The sequence below is a fragment of the Moschus berezovskii genome, chromosome X (genome assembly GCF_049115385.1).
Source record: "Moschus berezovskii isolate FMDL1 chromosome X, NW_MosBer_1.0, whole genome shotgun sequence".
In the NCBI taxonomy this organism is placed as follows: domain Eukaryota; kingdom Metazoa; phylum Chordata; class Mammalia; order Artiodactyla; family Moschidae; genus Moschus; species Moschus berezovskii.
In genome coordinates this window covers 147,628,988-147,646,882 of record NC_142488.1, presented here as the reverse complement: position 1 = coordinate 147,646,882, position 17,895 = coordinate 147,628,988, and the positions used below count along the sequence as shown (strand labels likewise).

The following is a 17,895-nucleotide window of genomic DNA, read 5'->3' as shown; positions in this document are numbered from 1 at the left end:
GAATATTTTCCTGTAACATCAAATTTACCACCTCCAAAGACCACGTATTCTCTTTTTAGATGTCTTCAATTGCCTAGGTATCCTTGAGTCCTCCAATTCCTTCATGTTAACACAAAAACAAATGGCTCGATCCCTGATCCCACAAGGCAGGAAAATGTGTCTTCTTCCTTTTCTAAAACCAAAGCCGCCTTCCTCACAAATTCTACACCACAGAGTAGTAAGATACACCTGCTAAAGTTAGGCCAAATCTGGTCAACCAACTTGGAGTCATTACTGAAAATGTCCTTTAGTTCAGTTAAGTTCAGTCGCTCAGTCGTGTCTGAGTCTTTGCGACCCCATGAATCACAGCACGCCAGGCCTCCCTGTCCATCACCAACTCCCGGAGTTCACTCAAACTCATATGCATCGAGTCGGTGATGCCATCCAGCCATCTCATTCTCTGTCTTCCCCTTCTCCTCCTGCCCCTAATCCCTCCCAGCATCAGAGTTTTCCAGTGAGTCAACTCTTCGCATGAGGTGACCAAAGTATTGGAATTTCAGCTTTAGCATCAGTCCTTCCAGTGAACACCCAGGACTGATCTCCTTTACAATGGACTGGTTGGATCTCCTTGCAGTCCAAGGGACTCTCAAGAGTCTTATCCAACACCACAGTTCAAAAGCATCAATTCTTCGGCGATCAGCTTTCTTCTCAGTCCAACTCTCACATCCATACACGACCACTGTCCTTAGGTTAACTCAATTTTTTTTTCAATGACTTGGTCTTTCATCTTTTTTCCCTTCCCCATGTCCTCTGGAGCAGTGCTGACCAACAGAAATATCATGTGAACCACAAATGCAAAGCACATGTGTAATTTTCCATTTTCTAGTAGCTGCATTAAAATAGGAACATGTTAAATTCATTTTAATAATACATCTTCTCAGGAATTCCCTGGTGATCCAGTAGTTAGGACTGAGTGCTTTCACTGCTGGGGGCCTGAGTTCATTTCCTGGTCAGTGAATTAAAATCCTGCAGGCCATGTGGCTCTGCCAAAAAAATCATAATACATTTTCTTTAATCCAACATATCCAAAAATATTATCATGTCAACATGTGAGCAGTCAGGACTAATGTTCAAACACACCTCCTTCCTTGCACACCCTTCTCCTCCTCCTCCATGGAAGTTCCATGAGGGCAGGGCTATTTTTATTGTTCACGACTCTGTTGCTAGTACCCAGAAAAGTGCTTGTGCTCAGTCACTCACTTGTTTCCGATCCTTTGTGACCCTGTGGACTGTAGCCCGACAGACTCCTCTGTCCATGGAATTCTCCAGGCAAGAATACTGGAGTGGGTTGCCATTTCCTTCTCCAAGAAGAGTGCTTGGCACATAACAAATGCTAAAAATATATTGTTTGATGAATGAATGATGTATAGACAGAGCTTAGAGTCAACTGAGAAAGATCATCATTAAGTACAAGAGTCCAGACCAGTCCTAGCTGAGTGTGCCAGACATCTGGGAGAAATTAGGGTACCAACTGATGTCAAAATTCCTGTAATGCTTGTGTGACCCATGCTCTCTTCTTTCAGACCCTACCATTCCTTACTACTAAGGATCGCTATTCCATCAGATTCCATGTTAGGTGCCGGGGCTAGAGAGAATGTAAAACCTAAAATATTACGTGTTTAGTATGCACCAGCAGTGAACTCAGCACATTACATGTACTAACTCTGTAATCCTCTGGTAACATTTTGAGATAAATACCATTATTAACTCCACTGTACAGAGCAAGAAATTGAGACATAAAGGTTAGGTGACTCAGACATGCTTATTGCCTTCAGGATCTCAGTCTAACAAGGAAGGTAAAAAGCAAAGAAAAGTTTACAATGTGGTGCAATAATTTACTATAATGAAATTATATACAAAGTAGACTGGAAGCAGAAAAGAAGCCACCCGAAAGTTCTCTGGATGAGTCAGGAAAGGCTAACCAGGAGAAAGAGTTTCTGCATTAACACTTGCAGGAGGGACAGTAATTCAGCACTGATAGTGATGTTGGGAGGGGGGTAGTCTGGGGACAGAGAAGGCTTTGTCCAGGCAAAGGCTGGTGTGTCAAGGAGGCACCTGCTATGGGGTCCAGGTGTGCAGCACTAAGGATGTGTGTAGAGAAAAGTGGGGCTCAATGATTCCAAAGTGATGTCCTTTGTCAGGATGTGGCCTAGGAACTCAGTGAACACACTTCCCATCATCGATTCCACAGCTTCCCACACATCTACATTTCCACACTGGTCTCTGTTGCACTTGCACCTCCAAGGGAATATTGGGCTTCTCTCTATCGAGGTATATTCTTTTAAGCAGAGAAATCATTTCAGAATACCGCACATACCTCCATGTAAAATCAAGTGTTGCTTTCATTGGTAGGTGGATCTGTTGGCACCGATGATTATTCACAGCATCCTGACTCAGGGTGCCCGGCAGAAGTTCTCCAGCCTGTACATCTCTCAGTTTATCATCATGTACAGCCTCGATGGACAGAGGTGGCAGGGTTATCGGGGGAACTCCACTGGGACCTTAATGGTATGTAATTAGTCCTTTTCAAGAGAATGCGTGAATCTTTTGAGGAGCTTTTGACAGATTTCAGAGATGGAACAAACACTCACAGTTTCTAGAAACTTCAGTCACTCAGTCGTATCTGATTCTTTGTGACCCCATGAACCACAGCATGCCAGGCCTCCCTGTCCATCACCAACTCCCAGAGTTTACACAAACTCATGTCCATTGAGTCAGTGATGCCATCCAACCATCTCATCCTCTGTTGTCCCCTTCTCCTCCCGCCTTCAATCTTTCCCAGCGTCAGGGTCTTTTCAAATGAGTCAGCTCTTCATATCAGGTGGCCAAAGTATTGGACTTTCAGCTTCAACATCTTAGCCCCCCAAAAAAGCATTTTCCACTCATGGGCAATAGAGTGATGATGGACCTATGGACAAAAAAGGTAGCATGAAGGATCTCTTATGTAGCCCCAGGAAACAGACACTCCAAATGGAATTCTAGGACTATGTTGCTAATATATTCAAGGAAGACAGGTATAATTCCTTACTTGGGGAGAACATGTGGTGGCATCACAATTTCTCAGATTGTCATCGGTGATACAATAGGATGAGTTTCAGATAAGGAAGGAAGACATTGGGAAGTTAGTAGCATTTGGTTGCTATGGCAACCAGTTTAGCATCATCTGACAGTAGAGTGACCTGTCTTCTTTTCATGTCCGGGCTTCCCAGGTGGCTCAGTTGTAAAGAACCCACCTGCAATTCAGGAGACGCAGAAGACTCGGGTTCAATCCCTGAGTGGGAAGATCCCCTGGAGAAGAAAATGGCAACCCACTCCAGTATTGTCTGGGAAATCCCATGGACAGAGGAGCCTGGCGGGCTCCAGTTCACAGGGCTGCCTTCCAACCCAGTGGCTAGTCTCCTTAGGCCACTAAGTGTTTGGCCACTAACAAAAGCCAGATGCGTCATGGAAAAATGACAGATCATCACAAATTTAGTCAGGTGGTGATAAAAAAAAATCACAACTCTAAGTGTGGTATCTCCTCTGGAGCAAATTAACACAGCACCAGGCACCTGATATGGAACCACAGACCTGGAGGATGCTTTCTTCTTCATTCACACTGACAAAGTCAGAATAGATTTGCATTTATGAAGTGGGAACAAGAGTATGAACTTTATGGTTGATGCCTCAAAGCGATGCCGGTTCCTTTGTTCCTTATCATAATATAGACCCTGAAAGTGAAGTGAAAGTGAAAGTCACTCAGTCCTGTCCAACTCTTTGCAACTCCATGGTCACATGAAATTCTTTAGGCCAGAATACTGGAGTGGGTAGCCTTTCCCTTCTCCAGGGGATCTTCCCAACCCAGGGATTGAACCCAAGTCTCCCACATTGCAGGCGGATTCTTTACCAGCTGAGCCACAAGGGAAGCATAATATAGACCCTAGGGACCCCAGATATATTGACATCCCACAGAACACCATACTGCTCCATTACATGGAAGACATTATGTGGACTTCCATGTCAGACTCTTGTCACCCCATGGACTGTAGCCCCACCAGGTTCCTCTGTCCATGGGATTCTCCACGTTAAGAATATTGGAGTGGGTTGCCATTTCCTTCTCCAGGGGATTGTGCTAACAGGCCCTGGTAAACAGAAAATAATAATCACTCTTAATGTTTTTATGATTTATATATATATATATATATATATATATATAATCAGAGATATATACACAGACACATAAATATGTATATATTGTGTTGTCAACTAAAAGAAAAATGCAGAATGTGAGAGTTGTGAGTTAAATTTTATTCAGGGTCTTACTGAGGACGATAGTCTGGGAGACAAGTCTCTCACATAGTTCTGGGAGCTGCTCCGAAGAGGTGAGGGGAATCTAGTTTACATGTTTTGCTGTTAAGGCATACATGTAGTCAGACAGACATCTTGGTGAAATATTACTGCTACTCACAAAGAACAGATGTTTCAAGTTCACGGTTATACTGTTTTTCTATGTATGGGAAGATGCAAAAAGCAGGGTTCATTACAATTCTTCTTGAAATGCATATTAACTACTTAAGGACCTGTCTGTCCAAAGCACAGAGCACCCTGTTATCATCTTGAATTTCCTGAAACAGTGTTTAAGTTCTGCAACACACAGTGCCTCATCTTCTTATCCTGTTAATCTCTTCCTCTGAACACCCAGTACCCTATCACCAGCTGCAGCAGATCAGTCTTTGTAGACTTGGGTGGTGAGCAAAATGCTCTTTGTTCTTTTGTCTGCAGTTTGATAGATATGTATAGATACAGATATATTATCTCTATTATAAATGAGTATTTCTTGCTTCTGACTTTAATGGGAATGGATCTCATATTTCACTGTTTAATATAATGTTCACTGTTAGTTTCAAATATTTTTTATCACATTTAAAAAGTTTCTTGCTCCTACTTTATTTGGAAAGGTCATACAATCTCATCAAATGCTTTTTCAGCATCTTGGATATGATCACATTTATTCTCTTTGCTGTAAATTATACTCATGTTCAATGGCAGGCTGGCAAATGTTTAACAACCAGCTCTGGGGCAAAGTGGAGGACAGTCAGGGGAAGGGCCTTTATTTGTAACATTTTCTGATTTCCATGATGTAAATATTTCCCATCACACCTGATTTCAAGCTGCTGATGCAAGGTCACTGAATGCAGACTTGGGAGCAGACAGCCACAATTGCTTCTCACAAGCTAGTCCTAGCCGGCTCCAGCACAACTCAGTGCTGCATAAAACCACCCTTAGTCATAGTATATTAGTCACTGAATATTTAGTTGGATCGAAAAAACTGAAATATCTCCATCTCCTCTACCAAACAAGTTTCTGGACTGGTGGTCTAGTCTAATGGCAGTAGAGATGTCTCTACAGTTCACACTAACCAGAACTCTGCCATCCCAGAGCATGCCTGATTAATTTACACATTTCAGTCTTAGTCATCTTCCTCCAGTATAATGGTTCTCAAATGTTTAAAAATCTTTTTACCATCCACATGCTCAGCCCCTCAGTCATTTGCAGCCCCATGGACTGTAGCCTGCCAGGCTCCTCTGTCCATCTTATTTTCCAGGCAAGAATACTGGAGTGGGTAGCCATTTCCTTCTTCAGGGGATCTTCCCCACACAGGGATCAAACCCGAGTCTGCCACATCTCCTGCATCGGCAGGCAGATTCTTTACCACTGTGCCACCTGGAAACCCCAGGAAACCAGGTGGAAACCACCTGGGAAACCATTCACATGCAAAATATTTTTTTCAAAAGCAACGTCTCACCACAGAAGTCCCTCATAAAGGGAGTAAAAGAACCCAACGTCTTTCAAAGATCATTGCTTCACTGGCCACTATTTTCAATATTTCATAATATTTTGAATGTGAATTTTGAACTTTCAATGAAAATGTCAATGATGCAGATCTTTCCCTCTGGTTTTCAAGTTTAAAAGAACACTAATCCTGTCCTTTTAAAATATTTCTCTTTGGTTGTTTTAGAAATCAGTGTTAATGTTGACACCAGGTGATGATATACAGCAGGAGAATTCTGTCAAAATCACTGAAATGTGGCCTTAGCCCAGCTCTGACAAAGTGTCTGAGGAGCATACATAAATGAGCCAATGCCAAACAGAAAACAGCCTTTAGTGTTTTCTAAAGTTAGGCTTGAATATGCAATACGAGGCTCTGTGGTAATTCCTCACCTCACTCTCTCAAAGCAAGCTTTTAAGGGCTTCACTGGTGGCTCAGTAATAAAGATCTGTCTGCCAATGCAGGAGATTCAGGTTTCATCCCTGGCTTGAGAAAATTCCCTGGAGAAGGCAATGGCTACCCACTCCAGTATTCTTGCCTGGGAAATGCTATGGACAGAGGAGCCTGGTGGGCTACAGTCCATGGGGTCACAAAGAGTCAGACATGACTTAGTTACTAAACAACAACAAATGAGGTTTTACCTTGCACCTAAACCCAAATGCTCTCACCACGCACACGCCTTAATTCATTCCTGAGCATTCCTGTCCTAAGGACGGTAAGGGAGGCAGCCAGGGCTGAGTGTCCCAGGAAAAGCAAACACACAAGGGAGAGTTCACCCTCACTGCCTTGGCAATAAGTTGGACTGGGCTTTCAGGGCTTGGAAGGACCCTGCCTGGCAGCCATGTGAGGGCACAGGAGGGGTACCTGCATCTGTCTCCAATGGGCTCCCCTATACTTGCTTAGCCACTGCTTCCACACTGCTGAAATAGAGGTCCCAAAGCATACCCTAAAAGTTTCACCCATTTGGGGGCACTTATCTCATACAACACTCCACATATTCCCCCTCCCCAACAAATATGCAAAAGCAAGATAGAGTCCCAAACTGAGTACTTAAATCTCACCCCCAAAAGATTAGTGCTGTCTACAACTTCAGCCTAAAGGATGCTTTTTCCCAAACTGAATGGCTGAGAATGAGAATATATTCTAGAGTTCTTGTCATCACACTCAGCGCTAACGAAAACCTGAGAAAACAGCTAAGTCAGTTTGCGTGTATCATTTGGACCACAAATCTAGTGTTTAAAAATGGAACGCCAGTCCTGCTTTGGGGGACTAAGGACACAGTCTGGCATATATGTGATCACGCTAGACCAAAGCAGCATGCTGATTTTATATATTTGAGTTAAAGAAATATTTCTAGAAGGGTCCGTACTACAAGTAAAACCTGCCCGTGTGGATTACCCGGACCTCTCGGAACAACTGCAACTGAAAACTCCAGTGCACATCTGACACTTTTGCGCTGGAGCTCACCCCACCCTCACCCCTACTCTCAGGCCCACCCTTTTGCATCGAAAACATACGCATTGCAGCTCAGGACCACATTGCAAATGATCTCTGTAGATTGATAGGCACAGTGTCCATTTAGAGTGAACGAATCCACCTCGGATCTAAAAGGGAACTATCTGTGCTTCTACCTTCTGACAGGTAGATAAGCTATTCCCATTTTACAGAGAAGATCAATCTAAACCACAAGTCAGGAGTGTCAGAAAGGCTTTATCATGGATTGAGGGCTGTAGTGACAACCGCGGAGTACTGAATACGATTCCAACATATGAGGCGCATGGAACAAAGGAGGAACTGGGTTATCACACAGGTAGACATCACAATATGCTAAGAAATCAAAGCCACCATGAAAAAATCATGCAGCTAGAGTTCCAAGCCAGAGCTATGCAAATAAATCCTGTGTGAAACAAGGATGTGGGGAAAGGGGAGCCTTTGGGGGAGGGGGGTGGGTAGTTGGGTGAAAGGGACCCAAGGGATTCTCAAGTTTATGTTGAAATTTCTGGTGAGGTGAGCTGTGTCCTCCAATTCTATTATATGGGTTTTTTTCTTCTGCCACTGTTATGGAAACAAGGTGACTTTAGTCAACTACATGCCTCTGGTGGCAAGACAAGTAAGATACATTGCAGAGGCAGAAGCGTCGGGATCAAGATCTTTCATGCTCCCTCAAACACGCAGGCGGTGCGTGAGTTTTCGGAACAGGCACAGCGTGGCTGGGTTCCAGTCAGGGAGGGATTTGTCAGCTCCCCTGGCCCGACGGGGAGACGGTTTCCTGCAGAACGAGGTGCAGCAGGTGGTTCTGCTCGGCGCTCAGCAGGGGCCACATCTCCACCTGCAGCGACTTGACGGCCTCCGTGTCCTTCTCGTGCATGGCCATGACCAAGGACTGCAGCAGCAGGAAGAGCTCCTCGGGCAGCGGGCTGCTGCTGTCCTGCCCGTGGCCGTCGAAGGCCTCCCAGGCGTACTTCTCCAGGGTGTGCGCGTGCTCTGGCAGGAGCTTGGCGGGCGGCGGCTGCAGGAGCAGCAGGAACAACACGCGGGACACCTCGCAGCGGACCAGCACGTCGGCGAAGGCGCCCAGCGTGGCCGGGGCGGCGGCGGCGGCGGCTGACAATCCTGCGCCGGGAGGGAGCAGCGGGAGCGGCGTGCTGGGGCGGCGGGCTGCGGGGTCGGCTGCGGCGGGGGCTGCGGGGGAGGGCCGCCGAACTCCTGCGCCAGGCTCTGAGTGTGCGTGAAGCGTGCCAGCAGCTGGCAGGACGCGGCGTGGCCGAGCGCCTGCAGGGCGGCCAGGGGCAGCTGGGGCAGCTTCAGCTGCGCGGCGCGCTGGAAGTGGCCGGCGGCGGCGGCCGACTGGCCCAGGTCGCGCAGGACGGCCACCAGCTCGAGGCAGAGCGCGGCGGCCGCGGCCGGCTGCCCGAGCTCCAGGTGCAGGCGCACGGCGGCGCCCAGCGCGGCGGCGGGGCAGGCCAGGCGATGGCGCGCGTCGCGCTCCTGCCGCAGAAATAGGCGCGCGGCCTCGGTCAGCGCCAGCGCCTCGCCGGGCCCGTGGAAGAGCGCCTGCTGGCAGCGCGCCACCGCCAGCTGGCACCAGGCCGCGTACGGCAGGCACTCCTGGGCGCGCAGCTCGCGGCCGAGCTGGGCGAACTGCTCGCCGGCCTCCGCCACGTTCGGCTTCCGCAGGAACCGCTTTTTGAGCTTGTTGGACACCTGGCGGTAGCGCGCCAGAAAATCCCCCGGCTTGGGCCCCGGGCCAGCGCCACCGCCGCCGCCCAAGCCGGCGGTGGAAGCCGCCATCTTCGCCGCCCCGGCGCTTCCAGGCGCGCTGACGCAACCGGGCGACGACCGGCGACGGGCCGTACATCCGGCTCAGGCCCACAGCGCGACGGCGTTGCAAAAGACAGGGCGCGGAGGTGGGGCCGTGATTGGCTGCCGACGCCGTATGCAAATACCGGGTCCTGGCGGGGAACCGGCCGTTGCTAGGTGACAGCTTGCTCCCGCAGGTTGCCATGCAGGGCATCTCCAGGGCATCTCTAAAGGCACACGACCAAAAAGTCAACTGGTGACCCCGCGTGACCCTGATTCCGACTTTGCATACGGGCGGGTTGTGTCCCACCCACCCCAGTCCTCATCCCGCCGCAGTCTTGCGGTCTAGGCCCCTGCCCCCATGGGCATCTAGGCCCTACCCGCATGGGAACCCCTGTCAAGCATGCTGTCCACCATCCCTGCATCCCACTCCGCGGGGCGGTCAATCACCTTGGCACTTTCACCCTACCACGACGCCGCCCTCTCGGTCTTGAGCGTCACCACCAGGACCCCGGTCCCTCTGGGGACTTGGCCTGGCTCCTACTTGCTCAGAGCCAACCGGGGAGCCTTCCTTTCCTCGGCCTACCCCCCCCCACCCCCAGACCCCACTCCACCGCACCCCTGCCACAGCCAGCCTCTCGCACCAGGGCCACCGCATGCACTGTCTCTGTGGGCAACCGCCCCTCTCTGCCTGCCATCCCCAACTCCACCCGTACCCACAACACTCCCCCTGCGCTCCAGCCAGATCCCCAACCCCCACCTCTCCAAGGAGGGGTGTCCCACCACCACCTCCCAGGCCAAGTGACTGAAGCACGCAGAGGGATGTCTTGAAACACTTATTGATTCGACATAAATAGGCCCGAGGCACCGGGCTGTGCGGTCGGTCAGGGAGCAGGCCTGGCGCCCGACAGCCGAGGGGAGTCCTGTCTGGGGCCCGGGGACCCAGGACCCAGGTGTGGTTGAGAAGCTAGTGCCGGGCTGGGACCACCAGGGAGATGGTTGTCATCCCGAAAGAGCCGCTGCTATGTCCACCAGCTCAGGGGTGATGTGCCTCTGACCGCTGTTCTGGGCCACGTTGCCTGCCAGCTCCAGGACCTTGGCAGTCAGGCGCTGCATGATGGCTGCTAGGAAGATGGGTGCGGACGAGCTCAGGCACTGGGCGTAGTGGCCTTCCCACAGGAGGCGCTCCATGTGGCTCACAGAGAAAGACAGCTCGGCACGGGCAGTGCGGGAGCGGCGACCAGTTGACCAACGGCCCATTTTCCTTGGCATGCTGACTGTTGAACCCGCTTTCTCCGAGGCCTCGCTTTGCGGTGCAGTGAGATGAGGTGCGGTGGGATGAGATGCGGTGGGATGAGTCAGCTGGTCCCATTCTCTCAAGACAACCGGTACTCTCAGACCTCTACTCCGTATCCTAGCAACCATGGGCTGGCCCCTGATTGGTCGGGGCGCACAGTCTGTGACAAGCAGACTCCCTGAGATCACCGATTTCCCATGCCCCCCACCCCACACCCACCCCCGCAGGCCTGAGCCTGCAAAGACATGGCGCTGGCAGAATACAGCTCACCCTGCCCATTGGACCCTCTCTTTGTCGGAACTCTCCCTTTCCACGGGAGGAGACCTTTGTACAGAGAAGGCAGCAGACCACCCAGTGGCACCAAATATACACTGGCGGTGCTGGACCACCATCACCACTGTATCTAGTTCCAAAACGTTGGCACCACCGCAAAGAGAAACCGCTGTACCGGCCAGGCAGTCACTCCCCACTGCCTCCTCCTGCAGTTTCCCCCACCCCACCCCCATAGTCCTCAGGCAATCACTCATCAGGTTCCTATCCACAGCCCTTTGCCTGTTCTGGAGACTTCCAAGAGATGGAGGCATGCAATAAATAAGTGGCCTTCTGTGTCTGGCTGCTGTCACTGAGCATAGGGCCCATGCACGTGGTAGCACAAATCAGCACTTATTTCCTTTTCCTGGCTGAATAGTATTCCACTGTATGACTAGACCACACATGTTTTGTATCTGCTCAGCAGTGGATGGACATTTGGGTGACTTCTATCTTGTGCCTACTGTGATGGACATTCCTGTGCGTGTTCTTTTTGAATGCCTGTCTTCAACTCTTTGGGATTTATATACATGAATAAATTTATGAGTTTATTTCTAGATTCTTTATTCCACTGAGCTGTGTATCTATCCTTAGGCTAACACCACAGAGTTTTAATAACGTAGCTTTGGAGTAAGCTTTGAAATCCAGAACTGAGTCCTCCAACTTTTTTCTTCTTTCCAGGATTATTTTGGCTATTCAGGGTCCCTTGAAATTTCATAGCTATTTAGGATTGGCTTTTACATTCCTGTAAAACGGAGAATGGTGAGTTCCATAGGGATTGCATTAAATATCTAGATACTTTGTCTTCCTAAGAAGGTTCCTAATCAAGACATAAGAATTGAGTTTAAAATGAAGTCAATCTATTTATCAAAAATAATGCTGTGCCCAGAGATTGACATAATGAGTAAAGTAAGTCAGACAGAGAAAGAAAAATATCACATGATATTGCTTATATGTGGAATCTAAAGAAAAGGTGCACATAAACTTATTTAAAAACAGAAATAGTCACAAGTGTAGAAAACAGACTTATGGTTATGAAGTTGGAAAGGAGGGGGTGGATAAATTAGGAGCTTGATGAACATTTTACAGGACCCCAGGGTAGACTACTTCACCTGCACAGACCTAATCTCCCTTGATCCACTCTTCTCCCTATAATTTTTCTCCTTCATCTTTTGTATTTTAACACCTGTTTAGCCAGGATGGTTTTGAGTGTTGGGTGCTGTTGAAAAGTGAAAGTATTAGTCACTCAGCCATGTCTGACTCTTTGTGACCCCATGGCCTGGGACCGACCAGGCTCCTCTGTCCATGGAATTCTCCAGGCAAGAATACTGGAGAGGGTTGCCATTCCTTTCTCCAGTGGATCTTCCTGACCCTGGGATCAAACCCATGTCTCCTGGATCACAGGCAGATTCTATACTTCTGAGCCACCAGGGGGCTGTTGAGAAATGCACAGACAAATTTAGAAGAAAAAAACTTGATTGGGGGGAATTGCTTCTTATTCTTACTTCATTTTACAGGTGTTCTTTGGCAATGTGGATTCATCTGGAGTAAAACACAATATTTTTAACCCTCCAATTATTGCTAGATATATCCGTTTACACCCAACGCATTACAGCATCCGCAGCACTCTTCGCATGGAGTTGATGGGCTGTGATTTAAACAGTAAGTTTCAAGTCATCCCATGTACTTCCCACTCCCAACCATGGGTAATATGACTAGCCATACTAGTTTTCCTGAGACAAGGAGGGGGGTGTTTTCCAGGACACAGAAGTCTCAATGCTAAAACCAGTACAGTCCTGGGCAAACCCATCACGTGCTCATCCTAACCATGAAATTCCCCAGGGCCAGCCATATCCTCCACTAGTATAACAAGGCAAATCAAAGCCGAAGAGAGCTTAGCAGAACTGACCAGAAAATTCAGGGCATGTTAACAATAACATGCAAAAGTTAATGCCTGGAAAATGATGTTGTGATGACAACTAGAATGTCAGTGGAGGCAGAACTTTGGCTGCAACCTGTTCTTGTGATGACACTCTTATTCCATTTCTTCAAGGTTGCAACATGCCACTGGGAATGGAGAATAAAGCTATATCAGATACACAGATTACTGCCTCATCCCACTTAAGCAACATGTTTGCCACCTGGTCTCCTTCTCAAGCCCGACTTAACCTTCAAGGGAGGACAAATGCCTGGAGACCCCAGGTAAGAGGGAACAAATTTACAATTTAACTGATTCAGAGTAAGGAGCAGTGGTTGGGAAAGAATAGGGAAAGCTCTGAACTGTTTCTTCAGCTACTTCCGTCATCTGGTTGTTCCCACCATGAGTGTCAAGAAAAGTTGACTATGCACAGAAAACCCCACAGATGTGGATGTGCCATGTGCATTCACACAACATTCACTGGAATTCCTGGAAACAAAATATTTGTATGCAGTACTGGGCTAATATTTATCAGTCTGTATATTGCTCATACAGTGAACATTTACTGGGCAGCTATTAAGTGGGTAACCCCAGTTGCTTGCTTTGAGTCTAATACAGGGAACTGGAAAATAGATAATTAATATGCAGAGTGATAAGTGATGAGTTATGATTAAGAAGGCATTTGGTGATTTCTGGGAGCAAATAGTTATCAACAAGACACTACTCTAACTTCCCCAGGTGAATAATCCAAAAGAGTGGCTACAAGTGGACTTCCAGAAGACAATGAGAGTTACAGGAATAACCACCCAAGGGGTGAAATCCCTGCTTACCAGCATGTATGTGAAGGAGTTCCTCATATCCAGTAGTCAAGAGGGCCATAACTGGACTCCATTTCTTCAGAATGGCAAAGTAAAGGTATGCTGATCTCATAGGCACAAAACCACTCTTAGCACTTGACATTTAGGACACTATGAAAGGGAGAGTAGAGCCAAAAGTTGATTATCCTCATGGATGTTTATGTCATTCAACAAGATGGTGGCAAGTATCAGAGGGGTAAAGAAAAATAAGAGTTTATTCACGGAATGTGTAATGATCTGTATCAGCACCAGCAACTAAACTTAGATTCAGCAAGAATTAACCATGGCATGACCCTTACCAATCTCCTAGTGCAGTCTCTTGCCACTTGCTCCTTCACACTCTAAGCCCCACTCATACTAAGAAACCCTCAGGTCTCTAAAAACACCATGTTCCTTCTCACGCTACACTTGTATGCATACTATTTCTTCTACCTAGGACAATTTTTTAGGTTCTTCCTATTGACCCTTTCACCTGGCTCATTTTCTCAAGGCTCAGATAGACATGATCTCCTCCGAGAAGAATTTCTTGTTACCTCAAGGCTGAATTAACCACTTATGCTTCTGTCAGTATACTGGATTAGAGTATTGATAATATATGTTCTAGGGGACATTCCTATTTTTAAAAAGGTGTATCTTTGATACATGTTAAAACATGGATGAACCTTGAAAACATGCTAAATGAAATACAGCAAATATAAAATGACAAATATTGTATAATTCCACTTATATGACTATATTAGTTAGGATTCCCCAGAGAAACAGAAATAATTAACTCACATGATTATGGAGGGTGACAAGATCTGCAGGTTGAGTCAGCAAGCTGGAGACCCAGGAGAACTGACTGATCAAATCTCTTTGCAACATATGGACTGTAGCCCACCAGGCTCCTCTGTCCATGGGATTCTCCAGGCAAGAATACGGGAGTGGGTTGCCATTTCCTTCTTCAGGGGATCCTGCAGACCAAGGAATCAAACCCACGTGTCTTGCATCTCCTTCTTTGGCAGGTGGGTAACTTACCACTGAGCCACCTAGGAAGTCCCAGTAAAACTGGATAGTCACAATCAAAAAAATGAAGATGCCACACACACACTATATACAAAATTTAATTCAAAACAGATCATTACAATGTGGTAAGATTAGATGTCAACTAGAGGGGGAAAAAACTATTAAAATACAAACATACAGAGGATAAACAACACACTTATGAATCACCACAGATCATGGAAGAAATCAAAAAGGAAATGAAATTATGCATAGAAACAAATGAAAATGAAAGCAAGACAGCCCAAAACCTATGGGATTCAGTAAAAGCAGTGCAAAGATGGAAGTTCGTAGTAATACAAGCCTACCTCAAGAAACAGGAGAAACATCAAATAAACAACCTAACTTTATACCTAAATCAACTGGAAAAAGAAAAAAGAAGAACTGCAAAGTGAGTAGAAGGAAAGAAATCATAAAAATCAGAGCAGGTGCAGTCCGTGGGGTCGCTAAGGGTCAGACACGACTGAGCGACTTCACTTTCACTTTTCGCTTTAACACATTGGAGAAGGAAATGGCAGCCCACTCCAGTGTTCTTGCCTGGAGAATCCCAGGGACAGGGGAGCCTGGTGGGCTTCCATCTATGGGGTCACACAGAGTCGGACACGACTGAAGTGACTTAGCAGCATAGCAAAAATCAACAAATCAAAAATCTGGTTCTTTGAGAAGATAAATAAAATAGACATACCATTAGCCAGACTCTTCAAGAAACAAAGGGAGAAGAATCAAATCAATAAAACTGGAAATCAAAATGGAGAAATCACAACAGACAACACAGAAATATGAAAAGTCACAGGAGACTACTATGAACAATTATATGCCAATGAAATGGACAACTTGGAAGAAATGGACAAATTCTTAGATAAGTATAACCTTCAAAAACTGAACCAGAAAGAAATAGAAACTCTGAACACGCCAAGTACAAGCACAGAAATCGAAACGGCACTCAAAAATCTTCCAACAAACAAAAGCCCAGGCCAGAGGGCTTCACAGGTGAATTCTACCACAAATTTAGAGAAGAGCTAATACCTAACCTACTCAAACTCTTCCAGAAAATTGCAGAGGAAGGTAAACTCCTAAATTCCTTCTATGAGGCCACCATCACCCTAATACGAAAACCAGACAAAGATGCCACAAAAAAAGAAAACTACAAGCCAATATAACTGATAAACGTAGATGCAAAAATCCTCAACAAAAGTCTAGCAAACAGAATCCAACAACATATTAAAAAGATCATACATCATGACCAAGTGGGCTTTATCCCAGGAATGCAAGGATTCTTCAATATCCACAAATCAATCAATGTAATACACCACATTAAGAAACTGAAAAATAAAAATCATATGATTACCTCAATAGATGCAGAGAAAGCCTTCAACAAAATTCAACATCCATTTATGATAAAAACCCTTTAGAAGGAGGGAATAGAAGGAACATACCTCAACATAGTAAAAGCTGTATTTGACAAACCCACAGCAAACATTATCCTCAATGGCAAAAAACTGAAAGCATTTTCTCTAAAATCAGGAACAAGACAAGGATGCCCACTCTCAACACTACTATTCAGCATAGTTTGGGAAGTCCTAGCCACAGCAATCAGAGAAGAAAGAGGAATAAAAGGAATCCAGATTGGAAAAGAAGAAGTAAAACTCTCACTGTCCTCAGATGACATGATCCTCTACATAGAAAACCCTAAAGACACCACCAGAAAATTCTAGAGCTAATCAATGAATATAGTAAAGTTGCAGGATATAAAATTAATACAGAGAAATCTCTTGCATTCCTATACAGTAACAATGCGAAAACAGAAAGAGAAATTCAGGACCAATTCCATTCACCATTGCAACGAAAATAATAAAATACTTAGGAATAAATTTACCTAAAGAAACAGAAGACCTATATATAGAAAACTATAAAACGCTGATGAAAAAACCAAAGTTGACACAAACAGATGGAGAAATATACCATGTTCGTGGAATGGAAGACTCAATATGGTGAAAATGAGTATACTACCCCAAGAAATCTATAGATACAACACAATCCTTATCAAGCTACCAATGGTATTTTTCACAGAATAAGAACAAACAATTTCACAATGTGTATGGAAACACAAAAAACCTCAAATAGCCAAAACAATCTTGAGAAAAAAGAATGGAACTGGAGGAATCAACCTGCCTGACTTCAGACTATACTACCTGTAAAGGAATGAAACTAGAACACTTTCTAACACCATACACAAAAATAAACTCAAAATGGATTAAAGATCTCAATGTAAGAACAGAAACTGTAAAACTCTTAGAGAAAAACATAGGCAGAACACTCTCTGACATAAATCACAGCAAGATCCTCTATGACCCACCTCCCAGAGTAATGGAAATAAAAGCAAAAATAAACAAATGGGACCTAATTAAACTTAAAAGCTTTTGCGCAACGAAGGAGGCTCTAAGCAAGGTAAAAAGACAGCCTTCAGAATGAGAGAAAATAATAGCAAAGGAAACAACTGTCAAAAAATTAATCTCAAAAATATACAAGCAGCTCATGCAGCTCAATACCAGAAAAATAAACAACCCAATCAAAAAATGGGCCAAAGAACTAAACAGATGTTTCTCCAAAGAAGACATACAGATGGCTAACAAACACATGAAAAGATGCTCAACATCACTCGTTATCAGAGAAATGCAAATCAAAACCACAATGAGGTACCATCTTATGCCAGTCAGAATGGCTGCTATCAAAAAGTCAACAAACAAGAAATGCTGGAAATGGTGTGGAGAAAAGGGAACACTCCTACACTGTTGGTGAGAGTGTGAACTAGTACAGACATCATGGAGAACAGTATGGAGATTCCTTAAAAAAAACTGCAAATAGAACTGCCATACGACCCAACAATCCCACTGCTAGGCATACACACGTAGGAAACCAGAATTGAAAGACACACATGTACCCCAATGTTCATTGCAGCACTGTTTACAATAACCAGGACATGGAAGCAACCTAGATGTCCATCTGCAGATGAATGGATAAAGAAGTTGTGGTACATATACACAATGGAGTATTACTCAGCAGTTAAAAAGAATACATTTGAATCAGTTCTAATGAGGTGGATCAAACTGGATCCTATTATACAGAGTGAAGTAAGTCAGAAAGAGAAACACTAATACAGTGTATTAATGCATATATGTGAAATTTAGAAAGACAATAACAACAACCCTATATCAGTTAACTTCAGTTCAGTTGCTCAGTCGTGTCTGACTCTTTATGTCACCATGGACTGCAGTATACCAGGCCTCCCTGTCCATCACCAACTCTCAGAGTTTACTCAAACTCA

General features: G+C 45.7%; 3 protein-coding genes across 5 annotated transcripts in view; 1 reads left to right on the top strand and 2 right to left on the bottom strand.

Annotated features, from left to right (window-relative positions):
- Positions 1 to 17,895, top strand: part of F8 (coagulation factor VIII) — a 159,150-nt gene that overhangs the window by 128,711 nt on the left and 12,544 nt on the right. For 2 of the 3 annotated variants that reach the window (XM_055393490.2, XM_055393489.2), the window contains 4 exons: positions 2,392 to 2,547; positions 12,272 to 12,416; positions 12,808 to 12,956; positions 13,411 to 13,587. In XM_055393490.2, the coding sequence (XP_055249465.1) occupies positions 2,392 to 2,547; positions 12,272 to 12,416; positions 12,808 to 12,956; positions 13,411 to 13,587 (627 nt within the window). Of the gene's footprint in view, positions 1 to 2,391; positions 2,564 to 12,271; positions 12,417 to 12,807; positions 12,957 to 13,410; positions 13,588 to 17,895 lie in introns of those variants that run through there. The other variant, XM_055393491.2, reaches the window with a different exon arrangement.
- On the bottom strand, positions 6,460 to 9,166 carry F8A1 (coagulation factor VIII associated 1). Its single transcript, XM_055393492.2, is given in 2 exon segments — positions 6,460 to 8,491; positions 8,494 to 9,166. Coding segments are annotated over 2 exon segments (1,053 nt in total). The 5' UTR covers positions 9,140 to 9,166; the 3' UTR covers positions 6,460 to 8,084.
- Positions 10,116 to 10,420, bottom strand: H2AB1 (H2A.B variant histone 1). The gene is given in 2 exon segments (XM_055393494.2): positions 10,116 to 10,171; positions 10,174 to 10,420. Coding segments are annotated over 2 exon segments (303 nt in total).